General features: G+C 42.3%; 1 protein-coding gene across 6 annotated transcripts in view; it reads right to left on the reverse strand.

Moving 5' to 3' along the window:
- The window catches only part of SH3TC1 (SH3 domain and tetratricopeptide repeats 1), a 110,361-nt gene that overhangs the window by 76,809 nt on the left and 17,936 nt on the right, over positions 1-15,616 (reverse strand). For 2 of the 6 annotated variants that reach the window (XM_027836359.1, XM_027836358.1), the window contains exon 1: positions 8,226-8,256. The exons of 3 other annotated variants lie outside the window; for them this stretch is intronic. In XM_027836359.1, the coding sequence (XP_027692160.1) occupies positions 8,226-8,241 (16 nt within the window). In that variant the 5' untranslated portion in view covers positions 8,242-8,256. Of the gene's footprint in view, positions 1-8,054; positions 8,198-8,225; positions 8,257-15,616 lie in introns of those variants that run through there. One more of the 6 variants, XM_027836360.1, reaches the window with a different exon arrangement.

The following is a 15,616-nucleotide window of genomic DNA, read 5'->3' on the forward strand; positions in this document are numbered from 1 at the left end:
AACCCTGATTGCCTCACTAAAAAAAAAAAAAAGTAAAAAGGCCAAAACAGCACTTCAGGAAAATCACTAAATCACTTTCACATGGCTGACCTTAACTAGCCGAGTTATCTTGGGCTGATCATGGCCCCTCTCTAAACCAGTTCCCTCATATGTCATATGACAGGGTTGGACTAAATGATCTAAGGTCTGTCTCTTCCTGCTTTAACTCTGAGCAAATGTATGCATTAGACATCAGCAGGTGGGCAAGCCTCACTTGTCAGTCCAGAACTTGAAGGGAAGTGAGTCAGAATAAAAATTAGGAAGCTAGGCAGAAAATAAATAAAAGACAGAAAAAAGAGAGGGGGATGGATATAACCAGCTGTTGTTCAAAGCTTTTGTCTTTAAGCTAAAGAACAGAGAACTTTCTTCCCTAAACATGTGAATAGAATGTCTGGGTATATACATTATATTTATATGTATATATTCTGTTTAAAAAAAAAACCAAACAACTGCTACCTTTTATCTAAAATCTACAATCTACTATCATGCACAGTATCCTGTAATGAGTACTGGGGAAAAAACAGAAAGTAATAATCTCTGCCTTCAAGGAGCTTCTGATTTCATTGGGCGGTAAAAATGAGATTTATCCACAATTATGTGGAGTCAAACAGTGGCCAAAGAAGTTCATGGAGGGAAAGAATCACTTATAACTGGGGTTGGGAATGACTTTAGTGTAGTACCCTGGGACTTTTAATCTGTTCCCTTAAAACTATGGGAGCCCCTACTGGTATATTTATCTTCAACAGTCAGACAGAGTACAAAGTTAGCTCAAAGCCAAGGCATTTACTAAAATGGCATAGTAAGAGAAGTAACAACAGAACAATTTTTCTATGCAGAAGAGACCCACCGTCCTACACCTGTCCCCACCAACACCAGTTATTGGTGATCATCCTGCCATAGGTAAGGCAGACAAGTTAGTACAGTTGAGTTATCAAGGCACCATGAGGGAGAGAAAAGAAGTAGCATGTGCTGGGCAGGCCAAACACTTGCTGCCATTTTGATTACCACCTCCCCTTACACCCTGGTGGAGACAGCCCAAGAGTCAGGGGAATAGCAGTGCCACTCCAAGACACCAATCATTCTTCTAGCCTAGCCCCAGTAGTCATCATCTAGGGGAGCAAGATGTTAGAATGTAAGTTTCTTGAGGTCAAGGATTTTTTTTGCTTTTTTAAATTGTATTGCCAATGTTCAGCACATAGAAAGCACATAATAAATGCTTCCATTCATTCATTCATTTATTCATTCATTCATCAAGTATGGATGGAACTGTTTGTCCTGTGATTTCGCTTCCTACCAATTTTCTATGAGATGCCTTACCTAATGCCAACCACTGAGTTTATAGTTGACTCAGAATGAAAATCCCCCTTCCTGCTCTCTACCCCTCACCAGGCCTCTTGTGGTATGTGGCAGAGTATGGGGGCCAGTGGTAGAGCTGGGAAGGAAGTCAGCATAGACAACCTGTTGGAGTCTAGAGAGGCAGCCTGAGTATAGGAGGTTGGGGAGACTTGGGAAACAAACCAAGCCCCCAAGGGCAGACCATCAGAAATAAGCAAGGTTCCAGCTTCTGATCCAATCCCTTATTTCTCCTTGGTTATTGCTCTCCACTAGGTCCCTGAGCAAGACCAGTCTTATTCCTGTGTATAAAGACAAGTAGGGTAAGCCAGGCAGAGGAAGGGAGAAGAGAGGAATGGATTTCCCAGCACCTGATTCCTAGTCATTGGACCATAAAGCATCAGAACTAAAAGGGATATTATCACAGACCATTTAGTCCAAAGTCTTCATTGTACAGATTAGGAAACGGAGACCCAGAGAGAAGAAGTCACTCGTACACTTCCAGGTAGTGGCCGAGCCAAGAATAAAATGCAGGTCTCCTCATTCCTGAACCACTGTTCCATCCCCTTCCTCTAGGCAGCTCCAACAATACAGCACAGGATGGGCTACTTCTGTCACCTTTCTGAGGGAGGCCCAGGGAAGCCTGGGAAGGGAGGAAGCCCCAGCCACTGCCCTCTCCTCACCACACTCCTCCCAGGGCAATGGAATGTCTCCAAACACATTCCAAAGATACTGTGCCTCTGTACTTCCTGGAGAACCAGAAGAACCACAAGGCTTTAAGTAACCAATTCAGTCTCACTTCAGTGGCTTTCTCTGACCCCCTAAATCTCTGTAGTTAAAGATCAAAATTCCTGTTCAAACAAGCTCCTGTGAGGCTTCCCTGGTTAAGCCACTACCCCTATATTCAAATGTAGGCCTATAGTAGATTCCCAAATCTGCCTGCTGGATTTCAAGGTCAAGGATAAATAGGATCCTGGGGTTTAGATTTTGGTGGGACCTCAGAAATCACCTAGTGTTACCCTTTTCAGTTTATTTATAATTGAGAAAATTGAGACCAAGAGGGTTATATAGCAAATGAACATGATTTTAGCACTGGGGCAGCTAGATGGCACAGAGGATAGAGCACCAGACCTGAAGTTAAAAAGACTTATCTTTCTGAGTTCAAATCCAGCCTCAGCTACTTACTAGCTGTGTGACCCTGGGCAAGTCACTTAACTCCGACTCCCTCACCAAAAAATAAAATAAAATAAAAAAAGACATTGTAAACGTTAACGTACTGTGTTATGATTAGCGTGGTTATGATTAAGTTGGTGACAGAACACCCCCTTCATTCCTCTGATGCTGCAACCACCCTGGTACAGGTCCTTACCACCACCTGTCATCCTTGGACTATTGCAATAACTCATTGGTTGGTCTCCTGCCTTGGCTCTCCCCACTGCGGTCCATCTTCCACTCAATTATCAAATTGATTTTCCTAAAGTGCAAGTCTGATCATATCACCCAACTTGTTTAGTAAACATCGTTGAGTCCCTAACACCTCCAGAAGCAAATACAAACTCCTCTGTTCGAATTTTAAAGCCCTTCAAAACCTGGCCCTTCCTACCTTTCTGGTCTTCTTTTTACATCTCTCCCCTCAACAACCATACCCTCATGCAGTGACACTGGCCTCTTTGATGTTCCTCACACAATACACTTCATCCCCTAACTCCCAGCATTTTCAGTAGCCATCCCTTGTCCTTCCTCATCTCTGTCTGCCTCCTGTCTTTCCTGGCTTCCTTCGGGTCTCAGCTAAATACATACCTTCTGCAAGGAGACTTTCCTAATTTTCCTTAATGCTAGTGACTTCCCTCTATTGATTTACCTCTAATTTTTCCTCTACATATCTTGTTTGCACACAGTTTTTTGTATGATATCTCCCCCATTAGACAGTGAGTTTCTTGAGAACAAAGATTCTTTTGCCTTCCTTTGTATTCTCATTATTTAGCACAGCACCTAGCACACAGGTGATCAATAAATGCTTATTGACTGACTGGCTAATTTCTGCATTTGTTCCTTACAATAACTCCTAGAGGTAGGTAGTACAAGTATTATTTCCTATCTACAGAAGAGGAAACCTCTCAGAAGTTGTGAAATGACTTGCTCAGGGTCACAAAGCTAGTAAATTTCAGAGATGGTATTTCAATCCAAATACTCTAAGTCTAATATTGTTTCCACTATAATAAGCTATCTCACACAAAACACTATCATTTAAATATCAAAGAATATTACCCAAGGGGCAGGATAATTAGCCTAAATCCTCCAAATCAGTTATCCTAAGGTAAAGGAAAAATATTTTCCTGCTTTGTTCCAGATTACCATGGGTAAAAGGGAAGGTGATTTGCTCATCTAATCAACATAATAGAATCATAAGTCTAGATCTGGAAGAAACCTATGAAGGCCAACTAACCCAACTTCTTACATTTTACAGATAAGGAAGCTTATTTCCCAGGTCACTTAAATGACTTCCCCACATAAACAGTAAAAGTCTAAGGTAGGATTAAACCCAGGTCCTCTGGTTACTTAATATCCATGCTCTTTCCACTGTACCATTTTCCTTCCCAACTAGCAAACATACCTACACAAAGGTTTTTGAGAGCAGTGCTATATTCACAGACACCAGGTGGAAGGGCCCTTCTCACTAGTTATTTAAATAGCTGTGGACAGAGCAAATGCACCAGTTAGCACATGTGGTAGTATAAACAGCACTGGACAACAATTAAGGAAACTTGGGTCCTAGTCCTTATTGTTGTCACTTGCCGAATGACTGAGCAAATCATGTGCCCCTCTGGACCTCTGTTTCCTCATCAATGAAATGTGAGGTGGTCCCTATATAAAATGTTTATAGTGGTCCTTTTATGGTAGCAAAGATCTGGAAACAAAGGAGATGCTGATTGATTGGGCAGCCAATGGCTAAATCAATTGTGGTCATAAATGTCAAGGAATATGACGATGCTGCATAGAGAAGCATTGACAGATTTACATGAACTTATCCAGAGTGAAAGAAGCAGAACCAAGAAAACAACGTACATAATGACTATAACGTAAATGGAAAGAACAACTCGAAGCAATCAAAAGTCAGTGCTGCAAAGTTACAAAGAGTGAGCATGACCCCAAAGAAGAGAGGGGAAGAACACTCCCATGTTCCTTTGCAGAAGTGGGAGGTTCATGGGTGAGAAATATTGCACATATTTTCAAGCTTTTTCAACATATTTATCAATTTTGCTGGATTTTGCTTCTCTTCCTCTTTTTTTTAAAAAAAAAAGTTGTTTTTTTTTTTAAAATAAAGAATGACTCTCTAAAAGTAGGAGAGACACGATCCTGGGAGAAATTTTGGCAAGTGTTAAGAATGAAAGATAATAATGAAAATTTATTTTTAGAAAGATAAATATTTTAGGTGTAGTGGAGCTCAACTAGACAATCTCTAAAATCCCCTTACAATTCTGAAATTCTGTGAGTTGTTTTTTAAGGTCCCTTCTAGTTCTAACATTTTATGTATCAACATTTTTTTTTATATTATATATTAGTCCTGAGTTCAACACAATTACTAACTATGTAATCCTGGGCAAGTTAAGTTAACTCAGTTTACCTCAGTTTCCTCAAATGTAAAATGGGGATGATAATAGCACCTACCTCACAGTATTATTCTAAAAATTAAATGAGATAACATTTGTAAAAAATGCTTAGTACACTGCCTGGCACATAGTAGGAACTATATAAATGTTTATTCCCTATTCTCCTCCCGGGATCTAAGTATTACAAAAATCCCTGCACTTGGCCCTGCTACTAGTAAATGCCTGCTGCTTTCTAGGCTATAAAATCATTCCACCCCATTAACTTTCTCGGAGTACTAGGGTACCTGTCTCTCCTTCCACCTCTTCAATAGCAGAAGAGGTTTCCTAGATCTGCTCTGAAAGGAAAAGACTTGTGTGTCTGCAGCCTCAGGTCACATCGGAGTGCCCAGTTAGGAACTCTGGTTCCATGGGCAGCTTAACGGATGAAATCTTCTCACCTGGACAAGTAGTCAAAAGCAACATTGTGCAAGATGTATCTCGGTGCAGTGAAAAGAGCCCTGAGTGTGAAATCTGGGTGCATCTGTGTGACTTTGAACAAGAGTCTTCCCTTCCCAAGGTCACATTTTCCTTACATATAAAATGAAGAGGCGTGAGCTGGGTCCCTTCTGCTTCCTATGATATGAAATTTAGATTTTGTTTTGACAACTGACAGTGATAATGAGGAAGTGAGACAAGTTTCTGGGGATATTGCTATTTCTTGTATATTCACTCTTCCTTAAAGTGGATGACACTAGAATTTCAAGATGTCCGAGGCAGAAGGGACCCTGAGGGACACAAAATGATGGAACTATTAGAGTCCTTCGGGGCCGTGGAATGTTGGAGCTGGAAGAAGCTGAGGACCGAATATTAAAAATGGAAGGTACTTGAGAACATCAGACATAAAATGTCAGGGCTGGAAGGGACCTTAGGACAGAGAATGTTACAACGTAGACATTAGAGATAGATCTATTCCAACCTCCTTGTTTTACAGATGTGGAAACTGAGAGAAGGCAAATGAAATGCCTGGCCTGGGACCACACGTTCAGTTAATCACAGAGTCAAGAACCCAGGTCTTCTATCCCAAATTCCAGGCTTTCTCTACTGCACCATAATAGCTAATCCACTTACACCATAGCCCCTGTCATGCTGACCTTGGGCAAGTCACTGAAAAACCCAGTGAAGTAGGAAAAATATCACTACCTCCATTTTAGAGAGGAAGCAACCGAGGTTCAGGAAGGTTGGGAGGAAATACTCTTTGTAAACTACAGATTACTACATTATAGAATTCATTACCATTAGCCTTTGAATTGTTGTTTTGTTTAGTCATTTTCAGTTGGGAACAACAATCCATGACCCTGTTTGGAGTTTTCTTGGCAAAGATATTGGAGTGGTTTGCCATTTCCTTCTCCAGCTCATATTGCAGATGAGGAAACTGAGGCAAACAGGATTAAGTGACTTGCCCAGGGTCACACAGTGTCTGAGGGTAGATTTGAAATCAGGTCTTCCCAATTCCAAGCCCAGAACTCTATCCACTGCCCCACCTAGCTGCCCTTGAAGTGTTGTTAGTTTGCTTAAATCTTGCATTTTTATTTATCTTATCTTCTAGTAACAGCAGGTCTATAGTTCTCTAGTTTTCTCACCCGTGACAGAAGGATTTTTCTTTCCAAGCCTGACAATAATACTCAGTGACTACTTGCTACTTAGGTAGCAAGCTACCTAAAATACTATCTGCCCTCTCTGTAGTACTTAACTTTGCAGGGGACCATGAAAACAGCAGTGGATTTGGGGTTAATGACCCAACTTTATCATTGATGAGATGAGTGACCGTGGATAAGTCCCTTCCCTTCTCTAAAGTCCCACTTTCTTTCCCCGAAAAATGGTTATATTTGTACTTCACAGTATGACTATGAGGTTTGAAAAAAATAATGCACATTGAGTAGCCCATTTGGGACTTTTAAGTACTATGTAAACATATCATTTAAGGAGGACAATAAATTTTTGTCATCATTTCACGGATGAGGAAGCCAAAAAAGTCAAGGATGAAGTGAAGTCACTATCCTAAGACATCTCCCCTGGTACCTAGCCTAGTGGTGAGCTGGTGCCCTTAATAGGCAATTTGCTGTTTAATTATGTACACCAGAGACCCTCAGAGCAGCCCAAACCAGGTTCAAATGCAATTGGGGAAATACTTAACAAAAGAAATAAAAATATCAACAAACATAGATAATATTACATTTTAAAACTGTCAGTCCTTCAGGGATCCTTATATAGGGATTAACAGACTGCATTTCTGTCTGAGGAGAGCCCCTAGCCACCTGACTCCTAGCCTCACTCCATTCCTTCCCGTTCTATCTATTGTATCAGGAGCCCAGTTCTTCAGACTGCAGTGGCCCGTCTTACACCTGAGTCAAAAAGTACTTGTCTACAAAGTGTGAGAAAAGGGAGTCATTCGCACAGCAGGTAGGGTGGACAGCCAGAGATTGGATGTACGGATGGGAGGAGAGTTATGGGAGCTGGGTGTCAGGAATTCACTTTTTTTGTTTGTTTGTTTTTAAATTTTTTAACTAACTTATGATTTCATCGATATAGGGGATTCCCAGGTGAGGAAACTCCCTCCAAAAATGCAGATCTTACCCTGATTTGCACTTAAAACCTTAGTGAGTTTTCAAGAGCACTTAAAGATTAAGTAATTTGTTCAGGGTCACTCAACCCTGTATATTTTAGAGCCCGGAGCCAAGATTTTAATGTAGATCTTCAGGATTTTAAAGCTTACTTTCTGCCCACTATGCCATATCTGTCTCTCCTGGAATTCATTTTATTTAGAAATGAGTGACAATTAGGAAAAATGAAAGGAGGGGAGGAGAAAAGAAAGAAGGGAAGGAGAAGAGAAAGGAGAAAAGAAGGAAAGAGAAAAATATGATCTCCAAAAGAAGAAAGCTCCTTCCTGCTGTGGACACCTCCAACCCTCAGTTACCCTCCCAGAGATCACATCTAAGATCGGAAAGAATAGGGCCCCTTATTCAACAATTACACAAATAACCTCTCTCACACACTGGCACCCGGAGCCCACCCACTCCACATTTGCTGCCCTACCTTGTCAGAGGACGCTTCATCCTTCCCTGTATACACAGCCAGCCCAGCCTCAGCGCCAAACCCACTGGCAGGCACTTCCCATATGTTTACTAATGCCTTCCTGGCTGCCCTTTTTTCCCTGGCCGGCTCAGAGTGGTGGCTGGGTGAGTGAAGAGTTGATCATTAACTCACCGATGATCCCATGCATTCCCCCAGATAGCTGGCCTGTTGTGTCCCTATCCCAGGCACTGACTGCTTCAGAGCACCCTTTTTTTTTTTTAAAATGGGAGCCAAGCCACAAGGTTTCCCCTAAAGAAGGGGGAAATCAGTGGCAAAGAATTGGGGAAGTCTGGGTGCCTACCCTTCATTCTGGATTGAATCATACTTTTCCCCACCTCAGTATATGATATCATGGAAAACACGTGTTTGTTTTCCATAGTTAGTATTCGACCTGTTCCTTTGAAGAATACTTTCTGGGCTCTCTTGGCCTGGTCAGTTTAGGGTGTAAGTTTCCTTTTCTAGCTTTTATAGGCAGCTGGGTATAAGGAAAAACCACACTTCACTCAGAGCCAAAGTACCTACAGTGGAAAGAATGCTAGATTTAGTGAGTCAGGAGGCCTGGGTTCAAATTCTATCTTTGCCATCAACTAACTAGCTGTGTGATTATAGGCAAATCATTTCACTTCTCTGGTCATCTTACCGTTCATGTTGCAAAAACCAATCCATTTCCTGCTTTTTAGATTCTCTTTTTTTTTCCCAAGAGGTTTACTATTTTTTTTTAAATGATCCTGTTGTTACATAATCATATTTGTACAGCTGAAACAAGAACCTTCCCCATTCCTGAGGAGGAGCCAGCTAGGAGCCAGTTTGGTGTAATACAGAACATTGGGCATGAAGTCAAGACACATGGGTTTGAGTCTTGAATTTTCTAACTGGATGAACTTGGGCAAATCACTTAACTCCTTTAGGTCTCAGTTTATCTATAAATGGGGAGAGGGAGCAAGAGTAGACTAGAAGGCCTTCAATATCCCTTCCAATGCTAAATCTATGATCTTTGATTTAGGTTTAAGCAAGGTGATCTCCAAGAAGAGATTGTTCTGAAATTCTCTAACTGTGTATTACTTCATCTACTTGTTGTAAACACTTTGTAAAAACTTTGTATGTTAGAGCCCAGAGCCAAGATATTAATGTAGATCTTTGGGATTTTAGGGCTTACTTTCTGCCCACTATACCACAACTGCCTCTCTTGGAATTATTTAAAAATTGGAATTTATTTAAAAATAAGTGAGTTAGGAAAAATGAAAGGAGGGGAGGAGAAAAGAAAAAGGGAAGGAGAAAAGAAAGGAGAGAAAGGAGCTCACCTACTTTGTAAATTGTAAAGCATTATAGAAGTAACAGCTATTTATTGGTTTTTTTGGGAGAGGGGTTATCATATTTAGTCCCAAAAGATACCTTATCAATTGCCCGGGCCCACCCCTTCATTTCATGGATAAAGCAATGAACTCTGTGAGTTCAAATGACTTACCTAAGGTCTCTTAAGTTCTCATCTCATCTCAGACAGTCTGGGGAGGTTTATCTAGCATTCATTCTAGGATGCTGTACAATGATTACCTGCTAGGGCTAACGGTGCTGCATTCTTGCATAATAGCAGTGAAATTTGTCCCCAGCTTTGCTGGCGTTCCTGAACTTGCATGCATGCCACCCAGATCATGAAGCCAAGAATCGTGGAATTTGGATTTTAGGACTGCAAGGGACCACAAGCACTATGGGGGCCTAGTCCAGTTGGGGCATAGCAGAAAGAACACTAAATCTGATGTCAGAGGTTCCGGGTTTGGATCCTGGCCCTTTGTCTTAGCAGCTGAGTGGAGCTTGGGCAAAATGTTTTTCTTATTTAGACCTTGGTTTCTTTGTTTGCAAAGTGAAGAGATTCTACTGGTGCCTAGGGCCACGTCTAGCTCTAATCCAAGAGTCCCTGTGGTTCTCTATCTATCATCCTAATAAAGGAAAGACTTCAGTTTTATAAATGGGTAAACAGGCCCAAAGAAGGTAGATAACATGCCCATATCCTAGAGCAAAAGCCAGGTCTTCTGACTCACTGTAATACCACATCTATTATTTCTAAAATACTGTTCAGATATAAACAAGAAGCATCCCCATTGCTGCTCTGATTAGATACCAGAAACGTTACCCATCACCCACTCTATACATCATATATACATCATATTTATAAACTCCCAGAGGGCATGTACCTTATACCATTTTGTTTCCTAATGAACGGGTTGGCAACAAGGCTGTCACTCAGAAGACCTAGCTTTGGTCACTAGCTCAGTTGCTAGTTTTGTAACCACGGGCAAATCACTATATTTCTCTGGGTCTTAATTCAACCATGTATAAAATAGGGATAGTATTTGTTTTTCCTACCTCACAAAGTTGTTATGAGGATGAAATAAGAATCCTATCATCACAGTTGGAAGGACCCTCAGAGATCATAGGACTTATTGCCATAAGGGACATTCATGTTCACGTTTATGGGGTCATGAACGTTGACTTTTTTGTTATTTTTCAGTTGTTTTTCCATTGCGTCTGACTCTTTGTGACCCCATTTGGGGTTTTCTTTGCAGAGATCTGGAGTGGTTTGTCATTTCCTTCTCCAGCTTGTTTTATAGATGAGGAAACTGGGGCAAACAGAGTTAAGTGACTTGTCCAGGGTCACATAGCTAGGAAGTGTCTGAGGCTGGATTTGAAATCAGTTCTTTTTGACTCTAGACCCTGCTCTATCATTGTACAACCATGAATGCAGGTCAGCACGTTTTCTTCAAGAATAGTCTTAGGAGCAGTTAGGTAGTGTAGTAGATAGAGCTCTGGCCTTGGAGTTAGGAGGACGTGAGTTCAAATCTAGTCTCAGACACGACACTTACTAGTTATGTGACCCTGGGCAAGTCACTTAACCCCAACTGTCTCACCAAAAAAGCAAAAAAAAAAAAAAAGAAAAGAAAAAAGAATAGTCTTAGAGTTGTCTAGAGCTCTAAGAGGCTCTATGACTTGTCCTGAGCCAGGATGTGTCAAAGGCAGCAGCTGAACCCAGGTCTTCCTAGTTCCAAGGCTAGCTCTCTACCCTCTACACCACAATATCTCTCATTTTATGAAATAAGGAAACTGAGTGCCAGAGAGGTTAAATGACTTGGCCAAAGTCACATAGATATGAAGAGGCAGAGCTTAGATATGGAGCTAGGTCCTTCCCATGATCTCTCTGAGCTATTTTTTCCTTCTGCATAAAATAGGGATAATTGTTATATTCTCTGCCTGTCAAGGCTACTGTAAGAAAGACTGCTCAGTGGATAGAGAACCAGACCTGGAGTCAGGAAGACTTATCTTCCTTAGTTCAAATCCAGCATCAGACCCTTATTAGCTGTGTGACCCTGGGCAAGTCACTTAACCCTGCTTGCCTCAGTTTCCTCATCTGCAAAACAAAACTGGAGAAAAAAATGGCAAGCCACTCCAGTTGTCTTTGCCAAGAAAATGCCAAACGGGGTCACGGAGAGTTGGCCATGACTTCAATGACTGAATAACAACAACAACAGAGAGCAGTAGAGCTGTGAATCAATAATAATCTCAAAAAATGTTTTTTTACATATAATTGGGGAGAAATAAAATATTACTTTAAAAAAGGGCAAGTGGAGAGACAAAAAAAAATAATAATAATCTCAGACACAGACTTTCCAGTCTCTCCTTTGACTTTCATAATAGCCTGGTAGGGTGGGTAGTTCCAGTTTGATTACTTCTATTTAACAAAGAAGGAAACTGAAGGTGAACAAGTCAAATGATTCACCCCAAATTACGCAGGTAATAAGGAGCTGAGCCCCAACAAAGCGGTCTGGCTGTTTGAGGTTATCTTCATCCCTGCTTGTACAGCCGTGTGATTCCTTCTGCTGTAGGAGGCTAAGGCTGATGGATTGCTTGAGCTCCGGAGCTCTCAGCTACAGTAGCCATAAAGACAATCGGGGGCCTGAGCTAAGTTTGATACCAACATGGTGGGCCCCTGGAGGTGGGGAGAGGGGCACCATGCTGCTTAAGAATGGGAAACTGAACCGGATCAGAAACAAAGCGAGTGACAGCTTCTCCACTGATAAGCAGTGGTATCGGACCCATGAGTGGCTGGCACGCTTCCAGACTAGGTGAGATAAGGAGACCCAGCTTTAAAAAAAAAGTTATTGTCCTCATTTGAAAATGATCCTAGTTTGAAAGGCTGTCCCCAGACAGGCACTCAGTAAGTCAGTGCTAGTCCTGGTCATGGTTCAAAGTTTACTCCACCCCTTTCTTCCTGTTGTCCCTGCATTCCTTGGACTCTCCTTCCTCTCCCTAAGCAGAGTGCTGGGCCAGGAGTCTTCTTCTTCCTCCCAAATTCCCCCAAGAAGGTCAGCACTGAATAGGGCCCCCGAGAGCACCCCGCCCATCCCCCATCTTAACCAGAGAGGACACAGACCCAGAGACAGCTAGGGATTGGCCTAAATTCACACAGCCACTTAATGACCCAGTTCAGTCTTGGATTCCTGAGCTATTAGTCTCACCTCACAGCAGCCAAGACAAACACTTGCAAATCACAGATAAGTCATCTCTTCTTTCACAGCCCCCTAAGCAGTGAGTCAGTAAAGTAAAGACAGTTCACAGGTAGGCAAAGAGTAGGGGCGTAGCATCGGGAGGGGCATTTTGTTGTCATTCAGTCTTATCTGACTCTTCATGACCCCATTTCTTGGCAAAGATCCTTGAGTGCTTTGCTATTTCCTTCTCCAGCTCTTTTTACAGATGAGGAAATGGAGACAAACACTGGTAAGTGACTTGCCCATGGTCACACAGCTAGGAAGTGTCTGAGGCCTGGATTTGAACTCGAGAAGATGAGTCTTCCTGACTTTAGGCCTGGCACTGTCTTCTGTGCCACTTCACTGCCCTCCTGGGAGGGGCATAGCTAGCTTTCCTTTAACTTCTGGCTGTCTCCTCTTTTTAGAGTCTAGGTGAAGTTTTATGGCTTGGCATTATTGTATTGGTGTAACATCGACCACGTGCAGGCCTGGCACAGATATTTCCGACACAGATAGAATTTAGAATCTAGGGAATCCTTTTCTCATTTAAAAAAAAAAAGGCCTTGTATGCAACAAAGAGTTATCTCTGCGGTTCAAGGCCTCCTCTGGTTTACTACGGGTGGTTATCCCAGGGTATTATGTCAGTGTGTGACCAGCTAACCCCTTAGGTTGATTCTGGCTCCAACATTCCACCTACTCCATTCTACCATCCCTTGGAATTACTGATGCTGTGTTCAAAGTTGCCTGTCAGTGCTGACACTGAATAGTGGTGATAGGAAGTACTTTACATTCTGTTCTGTGTGCCAGCACTAATATTGGACCCTCTACAGGCCCTGAGGCTGCTACGTTCCACTGCACCTTAAATGATTATCAAGGGCATAGACCAACTCATAGGCTTTTGCTTAATTTGGATTAAGTAAAACTTGGAGAAGTGAACCTAAGATAGCAAGGGTAGGGAATACAGCAAATGCATTGACAAATGCATAATAATAATAACAGTAGTGGTAGTAATAATAATAAGTTAACATTTATATATAATAAAAGCACTTTAAGGCTTACGAAACGCTTTACATATCTCATTGGACTCCCACAGCAACCCTGTGATGGAGGTGCTATTATTATCCTCATTTTAAAATGAGGAAACTGAGAAAGATGGAGGGTAAGTGACTTACCCAAGGTTATACAGTCCATAAGAGTTTGAAACTGGATTTGAACTCAGATCTTCCTGGCTCTAAGTCCAGTGGCCTAGTCACTGTGCCACCTAGCTAAGAAAGCACTGACAACAGGGGCCTAGGAGTAGGGAAACAAGAAAGCAGGACCTGAGCTGTGCTTTGAAGGAAGCTAGGGATTCTGTCCTTTTGGAAGTGGTGTTAAAAAGGGCCAGGAACCATAAACATCAGAGGGGTCCCAAGATATTTCCTTTCCTCCCCACCATGTCCCTTTGGCATTATTACTCAGTATCCTGTTTGTCAGTCTCTCTACAACTGCAAGCTTGGCTAAGAGTGGAGGGGATTTTTCAACAGCCATCCTTTTTCACAGGCCCCAAAGAGCTCAGAAGAGGGGTGAGGAGTAAGGGAGGATGAGCACCCTGTGTCCAGGAGGTTGTATTGCAAAATAGTCAGGTAGTGCTACGGCCTTCTCACTGGCCCCCTTGTGTTCAGCCTCTCCCCACTCTGATCCAGCTGTCACTGAGCCAGCTGCCAGATGAATGTTTCTTAAGCAAAACTCTCAGAGTGTAACTGCCCTCTCCCCCAATAAACCCTGGTTCTTCTCTATTGCCTCCAGAACCCAAAATAAAGTCTTTTGTTTGGCATTTCAATCCCTTCACAACCTGGCCCCCTCCCACCTTGGCAATCACTTTCTGTCCTTTCTACTTCTCTCCCTGTACACTACTCTGCCCATACTGGCTTACTTGCTTATTCCTTGTATACAACATCCCATATCCCATCTCTGGCCTTTTGCACTGGCTGTTCTCCATACCTAGAACAATCTCCCATCCAAACTCCAACTCTTAAAAAAAAAACAAAAACAAACAAACAAACAAACAAACAAAACCACTGGATATGGAGTGAGAGAAGTCAGGGTTTGAATCCTGACATGGCCACTTATTACCACTCAGGCTTACAACCTAGGAGTCATCCTGGACTCCTCACTCTTTCTCATGCCCCATATCTAAGATGTTGCCAAGGCCTGCTGATTTCACCTCTGCAACCTCTCTTAAATATGCCCCGTTCTCTCCTCTGATACTGGCACCCTTCTAGTGTAAACCCTCATCATTTCATGTCTGGACTGCTGTAATAGCCTGCTGGTGGGCTTTCCTCACTCCAGTCCATCCTTCATTCAGCCACCCAAGTGGTTTTCCTAAAGAGCAGGTCTGACAATGTTACCACCCGTCCCTCTATTCAATAACCTCCACTGTTGCCTATCCCCTCTATGTTCAAATACAAAACCCTCTGGCATTTAAAGCCTTTCATAACCTAGCCGTCTCCTACCTTTTTGGTCTTCTTATTCCCCAAATGTATGCTTCGATCCAGTGGCACTAACCTCCTGGTTTTTCCACAAACAAGACACTCCATCTCTCCTCTCTGGGAATTTTCTCTGGCTGTCCCCCATGCCTGGAATGCTTTCTCTCCTCTGCTCCATCTACCAACCTCCCTAGCTTGCTTTAAGGCTCAATTAAAATCTTGTCTTTTGCCAGAAATTTTCCCCAACCTTCTTAATTCTAGTGCCTTCTCTCTGTTAATTACTTCCTATTTATCCTGGACATAGCTTCTTTGTACATATTGGTTCATCTGTTGTCTCCCCACACCTTAGACTGTGAGCTCCTTGGGGCCAGGAGCTGTCTCTTGCCTCTTTTTGCATCCCCAAGCAGTTAGCACAGTGCCTGGCACAAAGTAAGTGCTCAATAAATATTGATTGATTCATTGATTAGCTGTATGTCCTTGGGCAACATCGCTTCAACATTGCAGGTCTCCATTTCCTTTTGTAAAATGAGGAAGTTGGACT

The sequence above is a fragment of the Vombatus ursinus genome, unplaced genomic scaffold, assembly GCF_900497805.2.
Source record: "Vombatus ursinus unplaced genomic scaffold, bare-nosed wombat genome assembly UNPS02014818.1, whole genome shotgun sequence".
NCBI classification, from domain to species: Eukaryota; Metazoa; Chordata; class Mammalia; order Diprotodontia; family Vombatidae; genus Vombatus; species Vombatus ursinus.